At 42.2% G+C, this 26,696-nt stretch overlaps 1 protein-coding gene across 4 annotated transcripts in view; it reads left to right on the top strand.

Annotated features, from left to right (window-relative positions):
- Positions 1–26,696, top strand: part of LOC129821121 (diacylglycerol kinase beta-like) — a 162,436-nt gene that overhangs the window by 51,062 nt on the left and 84,678 nt on the right. Inside the window, exons 2-16 of one of the 4 annotated variants that reach the window (XM_055878441.1) lie at positions 1,973–1,993; positions 2,393–2,454; positions 3,095–3,245; positions 7,836–7,898; positions 8,421–8,684; positions 10,215–10,355; positions 11,638–11,687; positions 19,299–19,373; positions 19,554–19,673; positions 20,150–20,267; positions 20,622–20,710; positions 21,645–21,761; positions 22,934–23,032; positions 23,425–23,532; positions 23,667–23,740. In XM_055878441.1, coding sequence (XP_055734416.1) covers positions 3,125–3,245; positions 7,836–7,898; positions 8,421–8,684; positions 10,215–10,355; positions 11,638–11,687; positions 19,299–19,373; positions 19,554–19,673; positions 20,150–20,267; positions 20,622–20,710; positions 21,645–21,761; positions 22,934–23,032; positions 23,425–23,532; positions 23,667–23,740 — 1,439 coding nt within the window. In that variant the 5' untranslated portion in view covers positions 1,973–1,993; positions 2,393–2,454; positions 3,095–3,124. The remainder of the gene's footprint in view (positions 1–1,972; positions 1,994–2,392; positions 2,455–3,094; positions 3,246–7,835; positions 7,899–8,420; positions 8,685–10,214; positions 10,356–11,637; positions 11,688–19,298; positions 19,374–19,553; positions 19,674–20,149; positions 20,268–20,621; positions 20,711–21,644; positions 21,762–22,933; positions 23,033–23,424; positions 23,533–23,666; positions 23,741–26,696) is intronic. The other 3 variants (XM_055878438.1, XM_055878439.1, XM_055878440.1) reach the window with 3 other exon arrangements.

The following is a 26,696-nucleotide window of genomic DNA, read 5'->3' as shown; positions in this document are numbered from 1 at the left end:
TTTGTCGAGATTGGAGTGGAAGAACTTGACGGGCCTACAGAGAGCCCTGACCTCAACCCCATCGAACACCTTTTGGGATGAATTGGGACGCCGACTGCGAGCCAGGCTTAATCGCCAAACATTAGTGCCCGACCTCACTAGTGCTCTTGTGGCTGGCAGAATGGTAGCAAGTACCCGTTCCAACGTCTAGTGGAAAGCCTTCCCAGAAGAGTAGAGGCTGTTATAGCAGCAAAGGCGGGACCAACTCCATATTAATGCCCATCATTTTGGAATGAGATGTTCGAAGAGCAGGTGTCCACATACTGTTGGTCATGTAGTGTATCTAAAAGGCTTGATTCTGCAGACATACTATACTTGAGGCATTGTTCATTCAGATAGGAGGGAAAGGCCAGTGCCAGTTGCGCACTGCAACATCACCCACATTACAATCTGAGCGGAGGCAGACAACATTTTGAAACTATTTAAACATCAACTTAATTGTTTAAAATCTGGACCATTTTTGGTCATTTTATGAGGTATGTCTTACCTTGTTCCAACCATAGGAATGTTAAGGGGATTGTTTTCTAAAGACTTCTTCATATGCCATTGAAACCAGTATTTATCTTATGTTCTGAACTTTCTTTGATGTCCAGCAGCCAAAGACACACTCCTAGTCCTATTAACAACCCACGCTTGTTGTTGCATATTTAGATCTTCCCTCTTTCTACATTTCTGAAGTATATTTTCATCGCTGTCATTAAAAAACACTCACATTTGCGGTGCACTTTTGACAACAGTGTTTTCCGGCTAATTGCATTTTGGGACATTATATCCTACTGCCATGTGCGCATTGCTGCACTTTTAATGTGAAGAAACAGCCTACTAGTTTATCAACATTTAAGCTAAACGTTCTTATCTGTTGCATCAGCCTACTTGGTTTTAAAATATTTGTTTTATGTACAGGGATTGTATTAATTTGGATCTATCGTGTTCCACAACTGTCCCAGAGTATGTTTGGAATATTTAATTTAATAGAATAGGTCAACTTTTGTACTATTGGGGATATTAGATTGACATAGTGGATTGGCTAGTGCTTTTTCTGTTCGTTACACATCTTTTGTTGGTTGACGAAAAGTAAATGTGGACAGTTGTTCTAACATCTTCAACATGCCCCTCAGAATTCCATAAGAAGGAAATCAAATGTGAGTGAGAGGTGCTTCGGATCACGGCGTATTGCAGCCGGGAGAAGGGAATTATAATTATTATATTCAGCCCAAGGGCACAATGGCCAAAGTGGCCGTAAGGCATGCATTTTTTTAGCAGGCATTATGGCCGTCGATGCCGCCGGGAAATTCGAGTCCTGTACTTATGACTTAGGGGTTAGAAGCTGTTCTCGGTCTCATCGTCGTCGGTGATCAGGCCTACCACTGGCATGTCATCAGCAAATGTAATGATGATGTTGGAGTCGTGGGCAGCCACTATATAAGCAGAGGGAGTGATGCTGCTGTGGTGAATATATACAGGTCATATACAGTGTTTTGTGGATGTGTACATAGTGCAAGGTAGTACTGGTACTGGCAGACTGTAGGTAGTACACTGATACAAAGGGTTGATAGGTAACCTGAATAGATGCATTATGTCCCACAAACTTGCCATAGGCACAGCATAGCTTGTTCGCCGTTTTTGTCTTGAATGATTAATGCATAGCATTAACTATGGCAGATATTGTCTGTAAAAAGTCCAGAGATTGGATGCTTGCGTGTGTGTGTGTGTGTGTGTGTGTGTGTGTGTGTGTGTGTGTGTGTGTGTGTGTGCGTGCGTGCGTGCGTGCGTGTGTAAGGGAATGAGGACTAGTTTCCAAAAGAGGGTGTGGCCTCACCCCTGGCTAACCCTAGCTCTAACTGCCTCCACACCCTTTACTACTGCTGCCAGACCACTATAAAGTAACCCCTATGTCTCCTTCTTACCTCTTCCTGTTCCCTCTGTCAAACAGAAGCAAGACGTTCTCAACCAAGTAAGCCACACCCACTGCTGGGGGTCTGCATGATCTGTGGTTTCTGTGTATACATGTACGCTACAGACTGCATGTAACATGTAACATACTTAACCCTATATCATCAGAGGCACCAAGGCAAAGGTCAAAGGTTAGAGGTCAGAAACCTGTGGTTTCAGTGTCTAACACTACAGAATGCATGTAGTACACAGCACATAACCCTATCCCATCAGACACCTATAGCATGATGTACTACAGTACTCATACTGCTCTCTGACACAGTCAGGTGAAGTGCTTCAGTTTGCCAGCTATGTGTCTTTGTGATGCTCAACTTACCAACATGTATCAACAGTGTTTCCATAACAGAGGAATGTTGATGTGCCGTTGTTCTCTCTTTTTTATTTGTTTTTCAACCGCAAGGCTAATGGCACTGATCACTGTGTGAATGCCAGTTCAGACAACCTCATGCTGTTTCTGTAAAGGTATCTGCCCTGAGTAATCTCTGTCAATTATTTTACTCTGTCTGCTTGCTGATAAAGTGAGTCAGGATTGTTTCTGTGTACTGTCTGTATGCCTTTTACCTTTGAAGGATAATACTAATATTACACTTTTAAAGGCTAAAACCACAGCCAGCGCACCGTCCTGTCTGAAATCCATGAAATCAACTGATTTATGTTTTCTCCAAATTGGCCATTTCCAGTCTCCTCTCAACCCTAAAGCTTTCTTCAAAAAAGGCATAAAGCGATAAGTGTTATCATCATGCTCTGTCTGTGTTGTAGAGAGATGATTGAATACGACATATCTAAAACACAATACTGCAGACCATCAATAAAACTTCCAGCATACAGGCAAACAACTTTTCTAAAGGTTTCATTCCTTTTATATACTGAAACAGATTATTTCTACTGCAAAAGTATATGGTTTACAACACTTCACAGGTTTTGCCTTCCCACATAAAGAAATGAGGGACCACGAGGCATTTTACTTTTACATTTTACTCAATGTCACCATTGTGTACTTTTTTGCTAACCAGACTCTGTTGTTTACAATATTTATATCCAAGGTATCTGACTCTTCTTTTTCTCTATCTCTCTATCTCTCTATCCATCCGTGTGTGAGCAGCCCATAGACTATGAGGGTTTCCAGCTCTTTATGACCACATACCTGGAGAACGACATCCCTGAGGAGCTGTGTCAGCACCTGTTCACCTCCTTCAAGAGCAAGACAGGGGGCTGCTCTCCTGAGGTGCCCCGCGCTGGAGCAGGACTGCTGGGTGAGTAGTGGCCTCCCTCAACCTGGTGGTGATTTACTCTGGCTGGGACTGGTGAGAACCTGGGTCGTGTTCAGTAGGGCAGTAGGGTTTATTTTTTAGTTTTTGTGTTCTTATTGGAGTAGTTCAGGTAATACCTTCCCATTCCAAATTATTTCTCTATGTTTTCTCCCTACTGAACATGACCCTGGTAGATATCAACAGTGTCTTTCCTGGCCCTCAAACGTTTTTGGGATGGAGTTAGGCTAAATCGTTGGTGTACTATTGTATGCATCTCCCAAATTAGATTCCCTCGCAGGTTAATGCTTGTCTCAGGCAGAGTGTCCCTCTGATACAGATTGTAGTCAAGGGAGTTAGTTGTAGTATGCACTCACAAATTCCTCAAAACACTTTCCAAAAAAACACACAATGCAAACACTGCTGCTTTACTTGCCATGACAGATCATTCAGGAATACACACACACACACACACACACACACACACACACACACACACACACACACACACACACACACACACACACACACACACACACACACACACACACACACACACACACACACACACACACACACACACACACACCTCTATGCATGGGATCATGGTGGCAGGGAGATCATGTACCATTTGATTGAACTTATTAAGCGTAAAGTGGTGCTGGAGTGGCCACAAACAACGCTATGGAGTGGTTTAGGTTCATTACTTCCACTGCACCTGGACAGCTTGTAAACTGTGTGTCCTCCTCCACCATATGGGTTTATATATGGGCTCTATCAGCCTGCCTGGCTGTCCCTCACTGATGAACTGCTGAACACTAGGGGACAGATGGGAGGAATCTTACCCCTCTCCAAATGGAAAGATGGAGGGATTTGCATGCGAGCCCACCCAACCATCTGAGATGGAGAGATGGAGCGAGAGAGAGAGGGGGGAGAGGTGGTGTTACTCCTGAGCCTCTTCATTTGATCAGATGTGGAGAAGAAGAAAAAGGACACAGCCTACACTGCCATCTGGTGTTTGATCTCTCTACTAACCTCTGTGGGTGTGCAGAAATGAGAGGATCAGATAGATAGATACACATTTACCCAGCTAGTGTCTGTCTTTCCCTGAAGACTTGTTTTCCTAATATGACTGTGTCTGTCTGTCTGTATCTCTCTGTCTCTCTCGCTCTCGCTCTCTCAATTCAATTCAAGGGGCTTTATTGGCAAGGGAAACATATGTTAACATTGCCAAAGCAAGCATTGTTTATCCATCTTCCCATCCCCTTTCTCATTATCTCTCTCACACTCTATTTTCTCTCCTCTCTCTCTCTCTCTCTCTCTCCTTTCCTCTCTTTCTCGCTCTCGCTCTCGCTCTCCCTCTGTCAGAGTCCCATCATGGTTTTATCATTCAGGACCAGAGAGGCTTGCGTTTCCTTGCCTGGATCAATCTCCCAGTCCCCAACAAAAAGAGACAGGGAGTTGTTGACACTATTCTTCACTCCTATGTCTTGATATAAGGTCTATTTTGTTGTGTGTTGGGCAGGTAGGGGCCACAGTTCTCTAATAGGTTGATATTCCGCTTTCCTCTCAGGGCCAAACAGATGATTTGTCTTTCTTTTATGACTTTCATGACTTCCTGTCCTGTCTTTCCTTGCCTACAGCACCAGTAGAGGGTTTTACTATACGGGCCAATAGGAACCTGCTTCATTAATGATCCTCGTGACCCTAGCAATGCACTGGTTAGAAGAATGTGTTGTTGTTTGACTATAGACAAGGTCCCATAATTTGTCAATAGTCATTGAAGCACTAGTCTGCTCCTTTAGACTACTGCAACCTCTAATCTAATTGCCTTTTTATATTGCTTTCTCTTCGCTTTAAAATGTCACCAGATACATGTTTACTTTATTTTATTATAGAGTTTGATTGAATTGGAAATGTTTTGAATTTTGCCATGGCTATAAATAGAATCCACCCTCATATTGCCAGACATTTCTATATATATCTGACTCCTTCTCCTTCCCCTTTAACACAGCCTATATCACACTCCTTCTGTTTCCCCTTTTAACACAGCCTATATCACACTCCTTCTCCTTCCCCTTTAAAAACCTCTTAGCGCACGGATCCCGTTGACTACAATCTGTATCAGAGGGACACTCTGCCTGAGACAACTTCTGGCCCTTCTCTTGACACTGTGTTAACAACCCTCCAGGCGAGCTTCAATGCCATACAACTCTCCTTCCGTGGCCTCCAATTGCTCTTAAATACAAGTAAAACTAAATGCATGCTCTTCAACCGATCGCTGCCTGCACCTGCCCGCCTGTCCAGCATCACTACTCTGGACGGCTCTGACTTAGAATATGTGGACAACTACAAATACCTAGGTGTCTGGTTAGACTGTAAACTCTCCTTCCAGACTCACATCAAGCATCTCCAATCCAAAGTTAAATCTAGAATCGGCTTCCTATTCCGCAACAAAGCATCCTTCACTCATGCTGCCAAACATACCCTTGTAAAACTGACCATCCTACCAATCCTCGACTTCGGTGATGTCATTTACAAAATAGCCTCCAAAACCCTACTCAATAAATTGGATGCAGTCTATCACAGTGCCATCCGTTTTGTCACCAAAGCCCCATATACTACCCACCACTGCGACCTGTACGCTCTCGTTGGCTGGCCCTCGCTTCACACTCGTCGCCAAACCCACTGGCTCCAGGTCATCTACAAGACCCTGCTAGGTAAAGTCCCCCCTTATCTCAGCTCGCTGGTCACCATAGCAACGCCCACCCGTAGCACGCGCTCCAGCAGGTATATCTCTCTGGTCACCCCCAAAACCAATTCTTCCTTTGGCCGCCTCTCCTTCCAGTTCTCTGCTGCCAATGACTGGAACGAACTACAAAAATCTCTGAAACTGGAAACACTTATCTCCCTCACTAGCTTTAAGCACCAGCTGTCAGAGCAGCTCATAGATTACTGCACCTGTACATAGCCCATCTATAATTTAGCCCAAACAACTACCTCTTTACCTACTGTATTTATTTATTTTGCTCCTTTGCACCCCATTATTTCTATCTCTACTTTGCACCTTCTTCCACTGCAAACCAACCATTCCAGTGTTATTTTTTACTTGCTATATTGTATTTACTTCGCCACCATGGCCTTTTTATATTTTTATTTATTTATATATATATTTTGTTTGCCTTCACCTCCCTTATCTCACCTCACTTGCTCATATTGTATATAGACTTATTTTTCACTGTATTATTGACTGTATGTTTGTTTTACTCCATGTGTAACTATGTGTTGTTGTATGTGTCGAACTGCTTTGCTTTATCTTGGCCAGGTCGCAATTGTAAATGAGAACGTGTTCTCAATTTGCCTACCTGGTTAAATAAAGGTGAAATAAATAAATAAAAAATAAAAACGGGATCAAAATCGACAACATCAGGTGAAGCTGGAGCACGCCAAATTCAAATTACAAAATTGTAATACTAAACATTCATGAACATACAAGTGTCCTACATCATTTAAAAGCTTAACTTCTTATTAATCCAATGGTGTTGTCAGATTTCAAAAAGGCTTTACGGAGAAAGCATACCATGCGATTATCTGAGGACAGTGCCCCACATACAAAAGCATGAAAAACATTTTCCAAACCAGCAGAGGCGTCACAAAAGTCAGAAATAGCGATAAAATAAATCACTTACCTTTGAAGATCTTCCTCTGTTTGCAATCCCAAGGGTCTCAGCTACACAACAACTGGTTGCTTTGTTAGATAAAGTCCTTCTTTATATTCCAAAAAAGTCAGTTTAGTTGTCGCATTTGATTCAGTAATACACCCATTCCACTAGTTCAACATGCATACAAAGGAATCCCAAAAATTACCAATAGACTTCGTCCAAACAAGTCAAACAACGTTTCTAATCAATCCTCAGGTACCCTAATATGTAGATAAATGATCAAATTTAAGACAGAATGTAGTATGTTCAATACCGGAGATAAATAACGAGGTGCGTGCCCTCATCCACGTGCGCCATAAGACTACAGTCAGAATGAGAGACACCTTGAAAAACTACAACTACTAATTCATTTTTCAAAAAACAAACCTGAAACCCTTTCTAAAGACTGTTGACATCTAGTGGAAGCCATAGGAACTGCAATCTGGAAGCTATTTATTTGTATATCCCATAGACAAGCATTGTAATAAACAGTGATCTCAACAACAACAACAAATTCTGGATGGATTTTCCTCGGGCTTTCACCTGCAATATCAGTTCTGTTATACTCACAGACATTATTTTAACAGTTTTAGAAACTTCAGTGTTTTCTATCCAATGCTACTCTCCTTCTGTTTCCCCTTTAACACAGCCTATATCGCACTCCTTCTCCTTCCCCTTTAACACAGCCTATATCGCACTCCTTCTCCTTCCCCTTTAACACAGCCTATATCGCACTCCTTCTGTTTCCCCTTTAACACAGCCTATATTACACTCATTCTGCTCCACTTTAACACAGCCTATATCACACTTCTTCTGGTGCATTTCTCCTCCCTTCCTCTATTTCACATCCTCTCACTTTATCTGTCTTGCTTTTCTTGCCCTGATGTGTCTGCAGAGCCACGTTCCATTGATGCAGGCATCTCTATACAGACTGAAGTGGCCTGTGCCCCCATAACAGGTACCACTGCAGGACAACAGGGAAATGTTTAGATAGCCCTACTAATACTCATGGTCCAGCTACTGTCTGTCAACAGTGGTTGACTGCTGTTATAAAGTGACTTGTGATCTGTGTTTTGGAGCAGGTGACATGATAGTAGTCTGTACCATGGCTCAGTGGAATTTCGTTTGTTGTAAACTGTTGTTTTGTGTGTGGAGTATATCTCACCTGACTTTTCTTGTTTCATCTGTACCATCCTTGTTATTGTTGTGAAAAATGGAGAAAAAAAATGTCCCGTTTTTGGTTGTTGTGAAATGCTGAAACTTTTTCTATTTGTCATTTTGAATCTCTCTTCATGACCCATGGTTGGAAAGTGAGGTATCTTTACTTTGTGTATTTTGTTGTGTGGCTTAATCCTCAATGCTAAATGTCTGCTTCTGTAAACACAACTGTTTGCAAATGAATGAGTCCACTGCCTACCTATCTTGCTTTATCTTTCCTGAAATCATCTTTCCCCCTTATCTCCCCTTCTCTGTCTTCTAGGAATGAATGGGAAGAGCATCCTGACAGCAATGGGCCGGCACACTCCAGAGCATTCCACTGTGATGGCCACATGTTCAAGTGCCGTGTCGACCTCTCCCTGCTCCTCCCGTTCCTCCTCACAGCGCTCTGGGACAGGGGCCCACACACCCAGGGGTTCCTACCACTCACCTGCCTGCACCCAAGCCAAACTCTCCACAGGTAGCAGTAGTAATGCTCTGACACCCACCCCAGCCAAGTCCCCAGCCTCCCCTCGCCTCTCCCCAGGTAAATACCTTGTTCAGGTGCTGTAGGTAATTACACTGTTTTCCTGGAAAAGTTGTGACGCATGCTGTATTAGACTATGGTATTGCCGTAAACAATGAATTCCAAGGACATCAATGTTAGAGAAATGTTGTGCCTGGAACATTACTAATGCCACAGCACTAAAATACACTACATGACCAAAAGAATGTGGACACCTGCTCCTCGAATATCTCGTTCCAAAATCATTAATATGGAGTTGGTACCCCCTATGCTGCTATAACAGCCTCCACTCTTCTGGGAAGGCTTTCCACTTGATGTTGGAACACAACCGGGAACACAGCCGTAAAAGCACTAGTGACGTCAGGAACTGATGTTGGCCGATTAGACCTGGCTAGCAGTCAGAGTTCCAATTCATCCCAAAGATGTTTGATGGTGTTGAGGTCAGGGCTCTGTGCAGGCCAGTCAAGGTCTTTGACACCAATCTCAACAAACCATTTCTGTATTGACCTCACTTTGTGCACGGGGGCATTGTCATGCTGAAACAGGAAAGAACTTTCTTCAAAGTGTTTCAAGTTGGAAGCACAGAATCGTCTAGATTTATCTTCACTGGAACTAAGGAGCCGAGCACGAACCATGAAAAACAGCCCCAGACCATTATACCTCCTCCACCAAACTTTACAATTGACACTATGCATTCAGGCAGGTAGGGTTCACCTGGCATCCGCCAAACCCAGATTCGTCTGTCGGACTGCCAGATGGTGAAGTGTGATTCATCACTCCAGAGAACGCGTTTCCACTGCTCCAGAGTCCAATGGCGACAAGCTTTACACCACTCAAACCAACACTTGGCATTGTGCATGGTGATCTTAGGCTTGTATGCGGCTGCTCAGCCATGGAAACACATTTCTGTGAGCTTGTGTGGACAACTACTTTGCGGCTGAGGAGTTGTTGCACCTAAACGTTTCTACTTCACAATAACAGCACTTACAGTTGACCGGGGCAACACTAGCAGGGCAGCAATTTGACAAACTGACTTATTGGAAAGGTGGCATCCTATGACAATGAATGTCACTGAGCTCTTCAGTAAGAACATTCTACTGACAATGTTTGTCTATGGAGATTGCATGGCTGTGTGCTCAATTTTATACACCTGTCAGCAACGGATGTGGCTGATATAGCCGATTCCACTAATTTGAAGGGTTGTCCACATACTTTTGTACGGATTATCACTCACAGCAAGGCATTTTAGCTAGCAGTTTGATAAAATGTGCTGGTTAATATTGTCTGAGCTGTGGCCATTGGTTTCTGTTAGCTCAATACTTTGCATGGCAATGTAGGGCATGTGTATTGATAGCTAACTACGCTTTACCAGTTTTACACAGGCTATGATATTTATTGGATTTGATTTATGTGTCTATCACATCATATCACCATATCCATATCACCATGCCATATCACATTTCAATCTGCCATGTTGCTTAGTCATGCTCATGGTCATTGCTGTATGACATCCCCATCATCCATTGATCTCTTGTTACATTACATCCATAGAGAGGATCAGAGCGGAGAAGTTGAGGAGTCCGTCACCCCAGAAGGGCTCCCCCTTACCCTCCCCCCAGGTGGTGTTTCTGAAGGACATCGTGTGTTACCTGTCCCTGCTGGAGAGGGGCACACCAGAGGACAAGCTGGAATGTAAGTTATAGGGGTTGGTTGAAGGCAAGTTTGTAATGACTTGTGAGGGTCATGTGGAGTCAAGGTGTGTCCCTCAACCATTCAGAAAGACATCCTACCATAATTTGCGAGGATCAGTCAAATTCATTCATTCAGGTAATACACTCCAAAAAAATCCTGGGTAAATATTGAACAGAACACAAGCTGGGTGATTTTGACCCAGCCAGTTAGGTTGAGTGAATAACACAACAGGTTGGGTTTTCAGTTGGGTTTTTATTCACTTTCATACTGAGTTGACCCCACAGCTGAGTCTTTTTTTAATGGAATAGGTTATTTTCAGGAGGCGTGGCCTATTAGGGGCGTGGCCTTCAGATCGTTTTATGGGGCCACATGTGAGAGTAAATGCAATTCCTGCTCAGGTTGTTTGTACAATGCAAATTAATATTTTTGCAATAAAATTACAACAGTGGGATATGCATACGCTCTTGAGGAACTCATATGTGTAAGCCTCATTAAAGCTACAAAAGTGTCAGCGTTCAACTTTATCATGTGATAACAATACAACAGACAGATAACCCAGAATGACATTTACTCTTGCGGGTGACCAAAAATAACTATCGGAAAGCTACGCCCTAATAAACCACACCTCCAGTCTTCTGATCTGACCCACTGGGTCATATTTCAATAACCCAGCATCAACAACCCAACTTCGCTCTTTTTAAAGAAAAGCACCCAACTAGGTGACGCAATGCCTGCAAACCAGCAGTTGGGTCATCCAAAAAAAAAAAAAAAATTTTTTTCAATTATTTAAGCAAATAATGTTTACAGCCATATTTCTGTGGCCAAATACAGTCGATCTGTCACACACACACAGGCACACACTTGCCTACACACCTGCCTGCAGTGGCCTCAACACTCAGCAGTACAGTGTAAGTGAGTGAGTGACTGGTTGTTAGCAGTAAATCAGGAGTCGGGCTCCCCTGGGGATTAGCTCAGCACCTGTCCTTGTTAGCCCCTTGACATCCTAAGCCGTGGTGTGTCTAATAGACTTCTTTAGCATCGGGAGCTATATCTACACACCCTGACACAGCTAATCTCAGCTAACCAATTCCGACATCTCAACAACACAAAGTACATGTCACGTTCTATTACCTCCCCCTGCTTCAACACAGGAGTGGTGTCGTGTAGCGCTCTAATATTTCCCCTGCTCTCCAGAGGGGGGTCTGACTGGGAATGTTAGCGGTGCTAACAAGAACTCATTATAGCTGAATCATGGGGTCTCTTTTCTCTCTTTCCCCTCTAGTCATGTTCCGGCTGTACGACACAGATGGCAATGGAGTACTGGACAGCTCGGTAAGTCTGGCCCTCTCTCCTCTTTTCTCCTCTCCTCTTCTTCCCCTTTCTAGTCCAATTACATACCAACCTTCCCACTGGGCACTCCACGTAATTTCAAAGTGGGTAATATTTGGTTGAGACGTTGATCAATGAGATTACAACCTTTATTCACCCAGTCAAGAAGAGCCAAAAGTTAGTTGAATTTCCAATGTGTCATCACTAGGCTTTCAACCATCTAAAAGCAAGAAGAAAAAACTGTCAGATTTTTTGTTTAGTTGTCACCCAAATGTCTATCACTGCACTTTCAACCATTTAAAATCACAGCACATGTCAAGTGGGAATACAATGTCAGATATATCCTTTATTTATACAACAGATTAATGTGTTACTTATCAATGTGCTTCATCTAATAGCAGAACCAAATGACCTGGATTGTAGTTGAGATTACATTCATTTAAAATTACATGGTGCAAGTGATCAATGCCGTTCAAGATTCTGCAAAGATTATTATAGCAATTATGAAGATGTCCACAGACCTGCGACAACCTACGTATGCTATTTTGAACATGCACGCTTTATATGATTACATAAAAATACATTTATAGTTACAGTAACCTCTCCATTTCAACCAAAAATCTATCAAATCAAACTGTAAATGCATTTTAAATAAAGTTGAATTTGATTTAGTCCTATTCTTTAGCTTCGATTTTTGGTTGAGATGGAGATGTGAATCCAACATATCAATTATCAATTTGAAAGATCTAGTTTATCTAAAAAACTGGAGGCCTCTTACACTTCAATTTGGGATGCAAAAATACTAGCGAAATGCATAGCACTCAGAATTAAAAAGGTTTTAACAGGTATTGTTCATCCTGATCAGACAGTTTTTTTACATGGACGATACATTAGAGATAATATACGACAACTACTAGAAATAATAGAACAACATGAAACATCTAAGAAGCCATCCCTGGTATTTATAGCGGATTTTGATCAAATAAGACTGGATTCTATTCAAAAATACCTAGATTTTTTCAATTCCAATGAGTCTCTTATAAAATAGGAAAAAGTTATGTATAGCAACCCCAGGTGTAAAATAGTAAATAGCAGTTACTTCTCAGAGAGTTTTGATTTGTCAAGAGGAGTTAAACATGGGTGTCCGCTGTCACCATATCTATTCAATATGGCCATCGAAATGCTAGCTATTAAAATCAGATCAAATAACAACATTACAGGATTAGAAATCCAAGGCTTAAAAACAAAGGTGTCCATGTATGCTGATGACTCACGTTTTATATTAATTATGGTAAGTGTACAATATTACGTATTGGATCTTAAAAAAATACACATTTTACATGACTTTGCAGTTTACCTATAAAATGGGCTGACGGTGAAGTAGACATACTTGGTATTCATATCACAAAAGACAGAGTAAATTAACTCTCCAAAATCAATTTCAATAGAAAACGGACAAGATCCTACAACCATGGAGAGGTAAATGCCTGTCTATTTATGAAGAAATTACACTGATTAACTCCTTAGTCATATCTCAGTTTACTCACTTACTTACGGCGCTGCCTACTTGTGATTATTCGTTTTTCAAATCATATGAGCAAAAAATATTTTACTTTATCTGGGACGGTAAACCAGACAAGATAAAACGTGCCTATCTATATAATGAATATGAACTGGGTGGATTGAGATTATTAAATATAAAAACGGTAAACCTCTCTCTAACCCATCTGGACAAGAGGAATACCTATGTGAGAATGCTGTTCACCGACTACAGCTCAGCATTTAACATCATAGTACCCTCCAAACTCATCATCAAGCTCGAGACCCTGGGTCTCGACCCTGCCCTGTGCAACTGGGTACTGGACTTCCTGACGGGCCGCCCCCAGGTGGTGAGGGTAGGTAACAACATCTCCACCCCGCTGATCCTCAACACAGGGGCCCCACAAGGGTGCGTTCTGAGCCCTCTCCTGTACTCCCTGTTCACCCACGACTGTGTGGCCATGCACACCTCCAACTCAATCATCAAGTTTGCGGACGACACTACAGTGGTAGGCTTGATTACCAACAACGACGAGACGGCCTACAGGGAGGAGGTGAGGGCCCTCGGAGTGTGGTGTCAGGAAAATAACCTCACACTCAATGTCAACAAAACAAAGTAGATGATTGTGGACTTCAGGAAACAGCAGAGGGAGCACCCCCCTATCCACATCGACGGGACAGTAGTGGAGAGAGTAAGTTTTAAGTTCCTCAGCGTACAAATCACAGACAAACTGAATTGGTTCACCCACACAGACAGCATTGTGAAGAAGGCGCAGCAGCGCCTCTTCAACCTCAGGAGGCGGAAGAAATTCGGCTTGTCATCAAAAGCACTCACAAACTTCTACAGATGCACAATCGAGAGCATCCTGTCGGGCTGTGTCACCGCCTGGTACGCCAACTGCTCCGCCCACAACCGTAAGGCTCTCCAGAGGGTAGTGAGGTCTGCACAACGCATCACTGGGGTCAAACTACCTGCCCTCCAGGACACCTACACCAACCGATGTCACAGAAAGGCCATAAAGATCATCAAGGACAACAACCACCCAAGCCACTGCCTGTTCACCCCGCTATCATCCAGAAGGCGAGGTCAGTACAGGTGCATCAAAGCACGGACCGACAGACTGAAAAACAGCTTCTATCTCAAGGCCATCAGACTGTTAAACAGCCACCACTAACATCGAGTGGCTGCTGCCAACATACTGACTCAACTCCAGCTCACTTTAATAATGGAAATAGAAAATAGAAATTGATTAAAAATGTATCACTAGCCACTTTAAACAATGCCACTTAATATAATGTATATGTATATACTGTACTCTATATCATCTACTGCATCTTGCCATCTTTATGTAATACATGTATGTACATGTTGGTTCACCAACTACTTCTCTGATCGAGTTCAGTGTGTCAAATCGGAGGGTCTGTTGTCCGGACCTCTGGCAGTCTCTATGGGGGTGCCACAGGGTTCAATTCTTGGACCGACTCTCTTCTCTGTATACATCAATGATGTCGCTCTTGCTGCTGGTGAGTCTCTGATCCACCTCTACGCAGACGACACTATTCTGTATACTTCTGGCCCTTCTTTTGACACTATGTTAACAACCCTCCAGGCGAGCTTCAATGCCATACAACTCTCCTTCCGTGGCCTCCAATTGCTCTTAAATACAAGTAAAACTAAATGCATGCTCTTCAACCGATCGCTGCCTGCACCTGCCCGCCTGTCCAACATCACTACTCTGGACGGCTTTGACTTAGAATATGTGGACAACTACAAATACCTAGGTGTCTGGTTAGACTGTAAACTCTCCTTCCAGACTCACATCAAACATCTCCAATCCAAAGTTAAATCTAGAATTGGCTTCCTATTCCGCAACAAAGCATCCTTCACTCATGCTGCCAAACATACCCTTGTAAAACTGACCATCCTACCAATCCTCGACTTCGGTGATGTCATTTACAAAATAGCCTCCAAAACCCTACTCAATAAATTGGATGCAGTCTATCACAGTGCCATCCGTTTTGTCACCAAAGCCCCATATACTACCCACCACTGCGACCTGTACACTCTCGTTGGCTGGCCCTCGCTTCATACTCGTCGCCAAACCCACTGGCTCCAGGTCATCTACAAAACCCTGCTAGGTAAAGTCCCCCCTTATCTCAGCTCGCTGGTCACCGTAGCAGCACCTACCTGTAGCACGCGCTCCAGCAGGTATATCTCTCTGGTCACCCCCAAAACCAATTCCTCCTTTGGCCGCCTCTCCTTCCAGTTCTCTGCTGCCAATGACTGGAACGAACTACAAAAATCTCTGAAACTGGAAACACTTATCTCCCTCACTAGCTTTAAGCACCAGCTGTCAGAGCAGCTCATAGATTACTGCACCTGTACATAGCCCATCTATAATTTAGCCCAAACAACTACCTCTTTACCTACTGTATTTATTTATTTTGCTCCTTTGCACCCCTTTATTTCTATCTCTACTTTGCACCTTCTTCCACTGCAAACCAACCATTCCAGTGTTTTTTTTACTTGCTATATTGTATTTACTTCGCCACCATGGCCTTTTTTTTATATTTTATTTGCCTTCACCTCCCTTATCTCACCTCACTTGCTCACATTGTATATAGACTTATTTTTCACTGTATTATTGACTGTATGTTTGTTTTACTCCATGTGTAACTATGTGTTGTTGTATGTGTCGAACTGCTTTGCTTTATCTTGGCCAGGTCGCAATTGTAAATGAGAACGTGTTCTCAATTTGCCTACCTGGTTAAATAAAGGTGAAATAAAAAAATAAAAAAAATAATCACTAGCCACTTTAAACTATGCACTTTTATGTTTACGTACCCTACATTACTCATCTCATATGTATATACTGTACTCGATACCATCTACTGCATCTTGCCTATGCCGTTCTGCACCATCACTCATTCATATATCTTTATGTACATATTCTTTATCCCTTTACACTTGTGTGTATAAGGTAGTAGTTGTGGAATTGTTAGGTTAGATTACTCCTTGGTTATTACTGCATTGTCGGAACTAGAAGCACAAGCATTTCGCTACACTCGCATTAACATCTGCTAAAATTTGATTTGATAGAAAAGTTTTAATTGAACCATAAATGGATCTCAAGTAGATTATTGAGAAAAGCTCATCCATTGTTTAAAAATGGCTTTTTGCCTTTGTGCAGATTCCCATGTCTCATTTTCGATTAATTGAAAATGAAACCTTTTTCGAAGTATCTCTCTTTTTCAAACCAGCATTGCAGAGCAGGTTGCAATTTCAATTTCATCTCCCTGAAAAATAGAACAAATGTTACAACAAATACGATGTCTGAACTCAAATGTGCTGGTTGATAAAATACCTGTATTTATGGAAAAGATGTTTGAAAAGGGAATAACAAACAAAAATATATATAATGTACATTGGAATGGTAGAGTTATGTCATTCATGCAGTTATCTTAGTTGTTGGAAAGGTCTGCTCAATCAAAGAATACAACCAATTGATTACAGCATTACCTCAAAAATGGAGGAGGCAGGTGGCAGAGGGAGGAATAAAAATAGCATAAATAGGAAAGTATACCAGTTTCATTTGAGGACCAGGATGTTGACAGCTGTGCCATACGGATTACAAAATACTTGAGAAGAGATTTTTGATGTACCGATTCTATGGTATGAGTTGATTATAAAACGATGCAAGATTCAAGAATTCATGCTTTTCAGCTTAAATTATAATTCTTTAATTCGCAATCTGTGTATTCCATTCGATTAGATAGATTCAAATTGTATGTTAAACATCACAGCATAGTTGAAAGATATATGATGCATAGAAATCCGAAGATGTTGGCCAGCAGAGATAGGTGGGATGGGCTGAGGGAAGCTGAGGGTTGGGATGTGGAATTGGTTTATTTTATTCTGAATTATTTTTTGAGGGCAGGGGGGGATTGTGGGGACGACGACTGTGGGGGGTGGGTCTCGGATGGTTGAGGGGCAGCTCTCTGGGAACTGTGTGTGGGGGGGGGGGGGGGGGGGGGGATCTTGGAAGGCTGGTGGCCTGGCAGTTGGGAGCTTGGACCAGTGGCTGATAGTTCGCTGAGATCTGTTGACATGCCCTTGAGCAGGGCGTTGACCCTGGTTGCATCTGTGGGTCGCCCTGGATGTTAGTCTGTTAGATGACTGAATGTAATGTAAATGCTGAGTGGCTTCACTGCAAGTACATCGTATGTTTTAATATTCAATAAAAAACATTTTACAAAAATGTAAAACAAACACAGATGGAACTATCCAAGCGGAATATATATCTTCTTCAAATGTTGATATTTTGTTGCTTTGACAACCAAACACAAAGAAATATTACTAAATATCATTACATTTGAAATCAACCAGAGCTTGAAACCCTAGGCCTTTGTCACGTTCCTGACCTTATTTCCTTTGTTTAGTTTTTGTTTAGTTGGTTAGGACGTGAGCTGGGTGGGTATATTCCATGTTATGTGTTTTCATTGGTTTAGGGTTGTCTAACTAGCCTGATATGGTTCTCAATCAAAGGCAGGTGTTTTACGTTGTCTCTGATTGGGAACCATATTAAGGTAGGCTGTTCTCACTGTTTGTTTGTGGGTGATTGTTGCCGTGTCTGTGTTTGTTCGCCACACGGTACTGTTTTCGTTCGTTTGTTCACGTCGTTTATTGTTTTGTATTTTGTTAAGTGTTTTTTTCATCTTCGTTTAAATAATTAACTGCGCTTAACACACTGCGCTTTGGTCCGATCCTTGCTTGGAGGATTACGACGAGTGTTACAGCCTTTCAAGAAAATAGTCACACATCTTCACTTTTTTAACATTTTGTTCTGTAACAGCCTGAATAAAAAATTGATTACATTTAGATTTTGTCTCACTGGCCTACACACAATGCCCCATAATGTCAAAGTGGAATTATGTTTGAGGAAGTTTTACAAATTAATACAAAATTCAAAGCTGAAATATATTCAGTCAATAAGTATTATAACCCTTTGTTAGGGCAATCCTAAATAAGTTCAGGATAAAAATTATTATTGCTTAACAAGTCACATAAGTTGCATGGACTCACTCTGTGTGCAATAATAGTATTTCATATTATTTTTGAATGACCTCATCTCTGTACCCCACATATACAATTATCTGTAAGGTCCCTCAGCTGAGCAGTGAATTTCAAACACAGATTCAACCACAAAGACCAGGGAGGTGTTCCAGTGCCTTGCAAAGAAGGGCATCTATTAGTAGAAGGGTACAAATCTGACATTGAAGTTATTAAATACACTTTGCATGGTGTATCAATACACCGAGTCACAGCAAAGATACAGGCGTCCTTCCTAACTCAGTTGCCAGAGAGAAAGGAAACCGCTCACCAATTTCACCAATGTCTGTGATAGGAGAAAACTGAGGATGTATCAACAACATTGTTGTTACTCCACAATACTAACCTAAATGATGGAGTGAAAAGAAGGACGCCTGTACAGAATACAAATATTCCAAAACATGCATCCTGTTAGTAAAACTGCAGAATATGAAGGTATGAATACTTTCTGAAAGCACTGTATTGTCTATTTAGGTTAATCCTGGGTTTAATTGAAAAAAATGTCATAGCTAAGCAGGGCTGGGCTAGGTTAAAACCCTGGATGGTTGACTAATTTAATAGCTGTAGATAGATCAAATCTCCAGTAGGAGGTGCTGCCCCGCCTATTGTTTTTTTCTTCTTCTTATAGTGGATATCAAGTGACGTTGTTTTAAAGGTACAAATTCAATATACAGTGCCAGTCAAAAGTTTGGACACACCTACTCATTCAAGGGTGTTTCTTTATTTTTACTATTTTATACATTGTAGAATAATAGTGAAGACCTCAAAACTACGAAATAACACACATGGAATCATGTAGTAACCAAAAAAAGTGTTAAACAAATCAAAATATATTTTATATTTGAGATTCTTCAAAGTAGCCACTCTTTGCCTTATGTGTGGATGAGGTCATTTATTATCAAGAAGACTGCCACAGTGTTGTTGTTGTTGTGGTCTAATGTTTTGCCCTCTTCCTGTGTGTGTAGGAACTGGACCGCATCATCAATCAGATGGTCCACGTGGCAGAGTACCTGGAATGGGACTCTACAGAGCTGCGACCAGTAAGAATGCACACAGCCTTATGTGTCTTGTTTTCCCTGATCCCAACATGTTGGAGCGTTGGAGTAGGTTGACCTGAGCAGGCTAGCTTAAATTCAGTGACAAGGAAATAATGGAACGTTACGGTATTATAATTTGGCAAGAATTTACTGGACTTTCCTCCCCCTCTCCCTGTGTTCTAGATCCTGAAGGAGATGATGGAAGAGATAGACTATGACCGAGACGGAACAGTTACTCTGGAGGAGTGGATCAGAGGAGGCCTCACCACCATCCCTCTGCTGGTCCTGCTGGGTATGGAGACGGTAAGGCACTTGTGTGTGTGTGTGTGTGTGTGTGTGTGTGTGTGTGTGTGTGTGTGTGTGTGTGTGTGTGTGTGTGTGTGTGTGTGTGTGTGTGTGTGTGTGTGTGTGTGTGTGTGTGTGTGTGTGTGTGTGTGTGTGTGTGTGTGTGTGTGTGTGTGTGTGCGTGCGTAATATGATAATGGATGCCATTTAGCAGATGCTTTAATCTAAAGCAACTTGCAGTACAGTGAGTGCATACATGAGTGCATACAAGTGTATGATCCCTGTGGGGAGAGAGAGAAAGTGTTTGTGTGTGTCTCTGTGAGTGCGTTTGGGGCGGCAGTTCCAAAAAATCAATTCAGAAAGATATTTTTGTGGTGATGGATTACTTTTTTTTTTTAAGTATTATCCCTCTTTTAAGCACTCTGGTCTATCATGCCATTCTCTCCACTGATCTCTCGCTCTCTCTTGCTCTCTCTCTTTCTCTCTGTGTGTAGAATGTGCAGGAGGATGGGCAGCATGTGTGGAAACTAAAGCACTTCAACAAGCCAGCCTACTGTAATTACTGCCACACCATGCTGCTGGGAGTCCGCAAGCAGGGCCTCTGCTGCTCTAGTGAGTCTGTGTGTGGCCCTCAGTTCCACTCTCTCTCTACTTCAGTCCCTATTTCTGTCCCTCGTTGGCATTCACTACTCTACTCTCTCGGTTCTGTCGCTTCCTGGGTGCCCTTCAGTTCCTCTCTCTGTCTTTCAACCAGATGCTTGTCTCTATTTCTCTCTGACTCTGTTATCCCATCCTCCATTCTGTGAATAACAAACATGATTGCGTGACTAATTAATTATCTATTATCAAGGCAAATTTTATGTTATCGCTGGGTCATTTTATTGCATGTTTCAATGAAAGGGTTGGTCTTACTGCTCAGTGTTCATCCACTGGTTAACTGTCTCTCTGTGTACCTCTGTGTTTCAGTATGCAAGTACACAGTCCATGAACGCTGTGTGTCCAAAGACATCGCTGCCTGCATCAGCACCTACGCCAAGTCCCGCAGACACACTAATGTGAGTACTGTACAGACAACTAAACACACACACAAACACACAGACACACACACATTAATGATATTGTCATGCGTGTCATTGCAGTATCTATTATGTGCCTATGTTTTAGAAAAATTGTGACAAATATTGAGAAATGTAGGTCTACCCTTTACTAAACGAATCACAAATATCTTGTGCATTACTCATGCTAGTGTAATCCTCTCAATCAGTGAGCTTGACCGTGACTCAGGCCTACAATATCCTACCTTAAGTGACTCTTTAGTGTGATGCCTTAAGCTGAGAGCTAACCCACAGCTAACCCCTAACCACCATCTGACTAACGTTGTGTGAATAGAACGCCCTGCCGTTGCTAAGCAACCTGTTTTGGCAGTTGGCCGAGTGCTAAGGACTGGAGAGGAGCAGGAGGATCATGGGAGCAGGGACTCTCTCTCTCTCTCTCACACACACACACACACACACACACACACACACACACACACACACACACACACACACACACACACACACACACACACACACACACACACACACACACACACACACACACACACACACACACAACCCTCTACGCATAGGATCATGGCGGCAGGGAGATCATGCAGAGCTACTTATGTTGTTAACGTTCTCTATATATAACCTCTGATTTAATTAGACCTCTTCTGGAATTAACTCACAGACCTTGAAATTGTCCCTCTAAGGCCCCCTTCTCTCTCTCCAGATGGAGGTCTACTCTGTTTCAGCTCCACTTCACTTTCTCAAGTCTGGTTCACTAACAGATGATGCCTTTCAGATGGCTTTTTATTTTTGTAGATATCTGGCACTAAATATAGCACGTTTAGCACTGGATTTATGTTGTGACCTTGTAATCGTGATTGTTACTGTCACTATCTTTCTCGTTCTTTCTCTCCCTCTCCCCCCTCCCCCCTCCCTCCAGGCTATGCAGCACGTGTGGATGGAGGGAAACTCTCCCACTAAGTGCGACCGCTGTCACAGAAGTATCAAGTGCTACCAGGGCTTAACGGGCCTACACTGTGTGTGGTGTCAGATCACTGTAAGTAGTACACACTCGGGGCCATAACTACATATGAGGACACTGAGATAATACAAATATATATATTTGCACACAATAAAGAAAATCAATTACGAGTCAACATGAAAATATTGCTCCCAGCATTTATCAAAGCTCAGGACACTTATATTCTTGATCTGACTGTTCTAATCGCGCCTGCCTCTTTGCGAACTAGTGGAATCATGAACAGTGTTTTTTTTCGTTATGTTCGGCTGCGTCCCCTGGATTTGCCTCGTGGATTTGCATTTTTAGCAGCACAATCACCACTCTCTCAAATGGCTAACTCCACCCTCTCATGGCACAGGCCGAGGGCCTGAGACATGAAACTAACTACCCCAGCTCAGTGTCGGCTCAAGTAAGCAAGCTGCTGACAGTGTGTTTGCCAGATGCCAGACAAAAGGCAATTTTAGAACTGCCAGCAACTCGTGTCGCGTCTACAGACATCTCCCCAAACAAACAAAAAACAACTCTCGGAGTATGACTTGGAAAATAGTTGCTTAAAAATGTGTCAGTCAGGTGGCTAGCTGCCGGCAGAGACTTCTATTGCAGTAATGTTGAATTGCTCTGGCTAGTATTATTATTATTTTTTATTGTATTTTTTACCTATTTTTCGTGATATCCAATCCAACCCTGGTTATGGCCCTGTACGTACTCCCCTCTACTGGAGAACTCCTAGAATTGGGGCACTGTTTCTGTTCATAGTGCCCCAGAGAGCTTCTGTTGATAACAATGAACCTGAGGAAGTTCACTGCAATAGTTTGTGATCTACCTATTTTCTCATTTCTACTTTACCTTATATGTCCACTAGATGTCCCCATTAGGTAAATGCTCAGATGAAAATTCAAACTGTGGTACCTCAAACCACCAGTAAGGGGAGTTCAAAGATCTTGCTAGGGTTGTCAATTTATATATATAGTTTAGTAATGTGCTCATCCCTGTAGCATCACAGCAGGCATTTATTCATCCTCAGTCTTAGAAGCAGCTACTGTACTTTACATTATATCTGGTACTGTTATGCAATATCTGGCACTGTGTCAAATGCCTATTTTTGTTTTTCTTTTCCACTCTTCTCCTTCGCCTCATTCTCCTTCTTCTACTCCTTCTCTGCTCCTTTCCTCCCTCCATCCTCCTCATCCTCCTTCCTTCCTGATCAGCTCCATAATAAGTGTGCGTCCAACATGAAACCAGAGTGTGATGGAGGAGCCCTTAGAGACCACACTCTACTCCCATCCTACATCTGCCCTGTAGTCCTGGTGAGATCACACTGTAAATCACACTCTGAATCTCTAAATGTTTTATCTCCAATACTTTCAATGCTGAAAAAAAACCTTAAAATATATAATTATAGACCCACAAAAGTATACTGAGGGGAGGATGGTTTATAATAATGGCTGGCATGGAGTGAATGGAATGATATCAAACACATGGAAACCATGTACTGTATCTGAGGTGTTCGATACCATTCCATTTATTCCATTCCAGCCATTACTATGCGCCCGTCCTCCCCAATTAAGGTGCCACCGGCCATCTGAGATATACATCTTTTGTCAAATTTCTCTGTTACAATTCCTATACGCATTAACACATTTATATTTCTGTCTATTTATGTGTCTCTATGCCTGCTGGCCTATCTATCTGTCTATAGGACCGTCATTCTGTTGTGAAGCGGGGTGAAGGGGACTCCCCGCCCAGCACCAGCCCTGACGACCCGAGTCAAAGCTTCAAATTCACAGGAGACGGACAAGCACTGCAGGTGAGTGAATCGAGCCCAGAGCATCTTCAGAGCCTTGGAGTCTGTTGTGTTAGCTCATGGCAGGCTAAAATGTTGATTGTGTATCTATGGATATACAATAAATCTCATTAGACTGTCTCTTCTCTCCTGTCCAGATCACTCCTTTCCCAGGCACACATCCCCTCCTGGTCCTGGTCAACCCAAAGAGTGGCGGGAGACAAGGGGAGCGGTAAGAGACATAGAGCACAAATTTCCTAGGTGGTAAAGGTCCGGAGGGATATTGTCTATCGGCATAGTAACAAACCCCCCATCTCGTGACCCATGTGACCCCAAACTGTTCACTCCCCTCTTGTTGGCACAAAGAAAATATTGCCATTCTAAAGCTAATTTCCTGCAATTCTACACTTTTGACATAGGGCAGATCATTTGTTTTGCAGGTTTAAAGCTAATTTCTTGCAATTCTACATATGTTGCCATGTCTTATGTGTGTTCATATGATACCTGAGTGAGCCAGATTGGTACCTTTTATTGGATGGGTAAAAATTTTAAAAAGCAGACACGGTGAAGTTATTAATTACACTTTGGATGGCGTATCAATACACCCAGTCACTACAAAGATACAGGAGTCCTTCCTAATTCAGTTGCTGGAGAGCAAGGAAACCACTTAGGGATTTCACCATGAGGCCAATGGTGACTTTAAAACTATTACAGAGTTTAATGTTTGTGATAGGAGAAAACTGAGGCTGGATCAACAACATTGTAGTTACTCCACAATACTAACCTAAATGACAGAGTGAAAAAGGGTGCCTGTACAGAAACACAATATTAAAGTAAAACTGCAGAAAATGTGGAGAAGAAAAATACTTTATGTCCTGAATACAAAGTGTTCTGATTGGGGCAAATCTAACGCAAGACATCACTGAGTACCACTCTTCATATTTTCAAGCATGGTGGTGGCTGCATCATGTTATAGGTTTGTGCGTCATCAACAAGAACTAAGGAGTTTTTTAGGATACAAAGAAACAGAATAGAGCTAAGCACAGGCAAAAAAGAGGAAAAACTGGTTCAGTGTGCTGGGAGACAACAGACACTGGGAGACAAATTTACCTTTCAGCAGGACAATAACCTAAAACACAAGGCCAAATATACACTGGAGTTGCATACCAAGACGACATTAAATGTTCATGAGTGGCCTAGTTACAGTTTTGACTTAAATCGGCTTAAATATGGCAAGACTTGAAAAGGGCGGTCTAGCAATGATCAACAACCAACTCGACAGAGCTTGAAGAACTTTTTAGAGAATAATTTTCAGATATTGTAGAATCCAAGCGTGTAATGCTCTTAGAGACTTAATGTGCATATATTTTATAATCTAGGTGTGCGAAGCTCTTAGAGACTTACCCAGAAAGACTCCCAGATGTAATCACTGCCAAAGGTGATTCTAACATGTATTGACTCAGGGCTATGAATACTTATGTAAATGAGATATTTCTGTATTTCATTTTCAATAAATTTGCTAACATTCCTAAAAACATGTTTCCACTTTGTTATTATGGGGTATTGTGTGTAAATGGGTGAGAAAATACATATATTTAATCAATTTTGAATTCGGGCTGTAACAACAAAATGTGGAAAAGAGAAAGATGGTGCCGACAGATATGGCAGCTCTGCTTCTAGCTCCTAAGAAAATGTGCAGTATTTTGTTTTTGTGTGTGCTATTTCTTATATTATAAGCCCAGTCATTTTTTTTATGTTATTACATACAGTCGGAAAGAACTTTCGATATCAGAGTGGCAGTAACTCACCAGTATTACTACCAGTAATATGACTTTCCCGAATTGGATCCTTTGTTCGTACCCCCCAGGGCAATTTAAGTTATTCCAGAGGCTGCTCCAAAAAAAAAGAAAAAAAAAAGAGGTAATCGGAGTGGACTTCTAGTCTGACTCAGGAGGCGTGCACACCATCCAACGCTTCTGAGTATATTACTCGCTAATGGTCAGTCTCTGGATAATAAAGTAGCAGCGCTCAGGGCGAGGATCTCATTCCAGAGAGACTTCAGGGACTGTAACATACTCTGTTTCATAGAAACATACTTCTCTTGGAATATACTGTCCACATCCATACAGTCAGCTGGGTTCTCAGTACATTGAGCAGACAGGAATAAAGAACTCTCCGGGAAGAAGAAAGGCTGGGGTGTATGTTTCATGATTAACTACTCATGATGTGATTGTGATAACGTACAGAAACAAAAAAGTATTTTTGTTGACCCAACATAGAATACCTCACAATTAAATGCCAACCGTATTACCTCCCAAGATAATTATTTTTGGTTATAGTCACAGCCATGTATATTCCCCCTCAAACCGATACCATGACAGCCCTCAAAGAACTACACTGGACTTTATGCAAACTGTAAACCACATATCCTGAGGCCACATTTATTGTAGCTGGGGATTTTAACAAAGCAAATCTGAGGAAAACGCTATCGAAGTTCTACCAACACATTGACTGTAGTACTCGCACTGGGAAAACATTGGACCACCACTACTCGATTTTTTAAAATGCCTACAAGGCCCTCCCCCACCCTCCCATCGGCGAATCTGATCACGACTCCATTTTGCTCCTCCCTTCCTATAGGCAAAAACTCAAACAGGAAAGAGAAAGGGGGATACCTCATCAGTTGTACAACTGAATGCCTTCAACTGAAATGTGTATTCCACAGTTAACCCAACCCCTCTGAATCAGAGAGGTGCGAGGGGCTGCCTTATTCGACATCCACGTCTTCGGAAGTACTCGTGATGAGGTCTATTCAAAGCTGGTCTGACCAATCGGAATCCATGCTTCAAGATTGTTTTGATCACGCGGACTGGGATATGTTCCAGGTAGCCTCTGAGAATAACATCGACGGATACGGTGACTGAGTTTCGTCAGGAAGTGTATGGGAGATTTTGTACCCACTGTGACTATTAGAAACCTACCCAAACCAGAAACCGTGGATAGATGGCAGCATTCCCACAAAACTGAAAGCACGAACCATCGCATTTAACCATGCCAAGCTGACTGGGAATATGGCCGAATACAAACAGTGCAGATATTCCCTTTATAAGGCAATCGAACATGCAAAACGTCAGTACAGAGACTAAGTGGAATTGCAATTCAACGGCTCAGACATGTGACGTATGTGG

This window comes from Salvelinus fontinalis, chromosome 23 (genome assembly GCF_029448725.1).
Source record: "Salvelinus fontinalis isolate EN_2023a chromosome 23, ASM2944872v1, whole genome shotgun sequence".
Lineage (NCBI taxonomy): Eukaryota > Metazoa > Chordata > Actinopteri > Salmoniformes > Salmonidae > Salvelinus > Salvelinus fontinalis.
The sequence above is the reverse complement of the archived record's forward strand: the minus strand, read 5'-3'. Positions and strand labels throughout refer to the sequence as shown.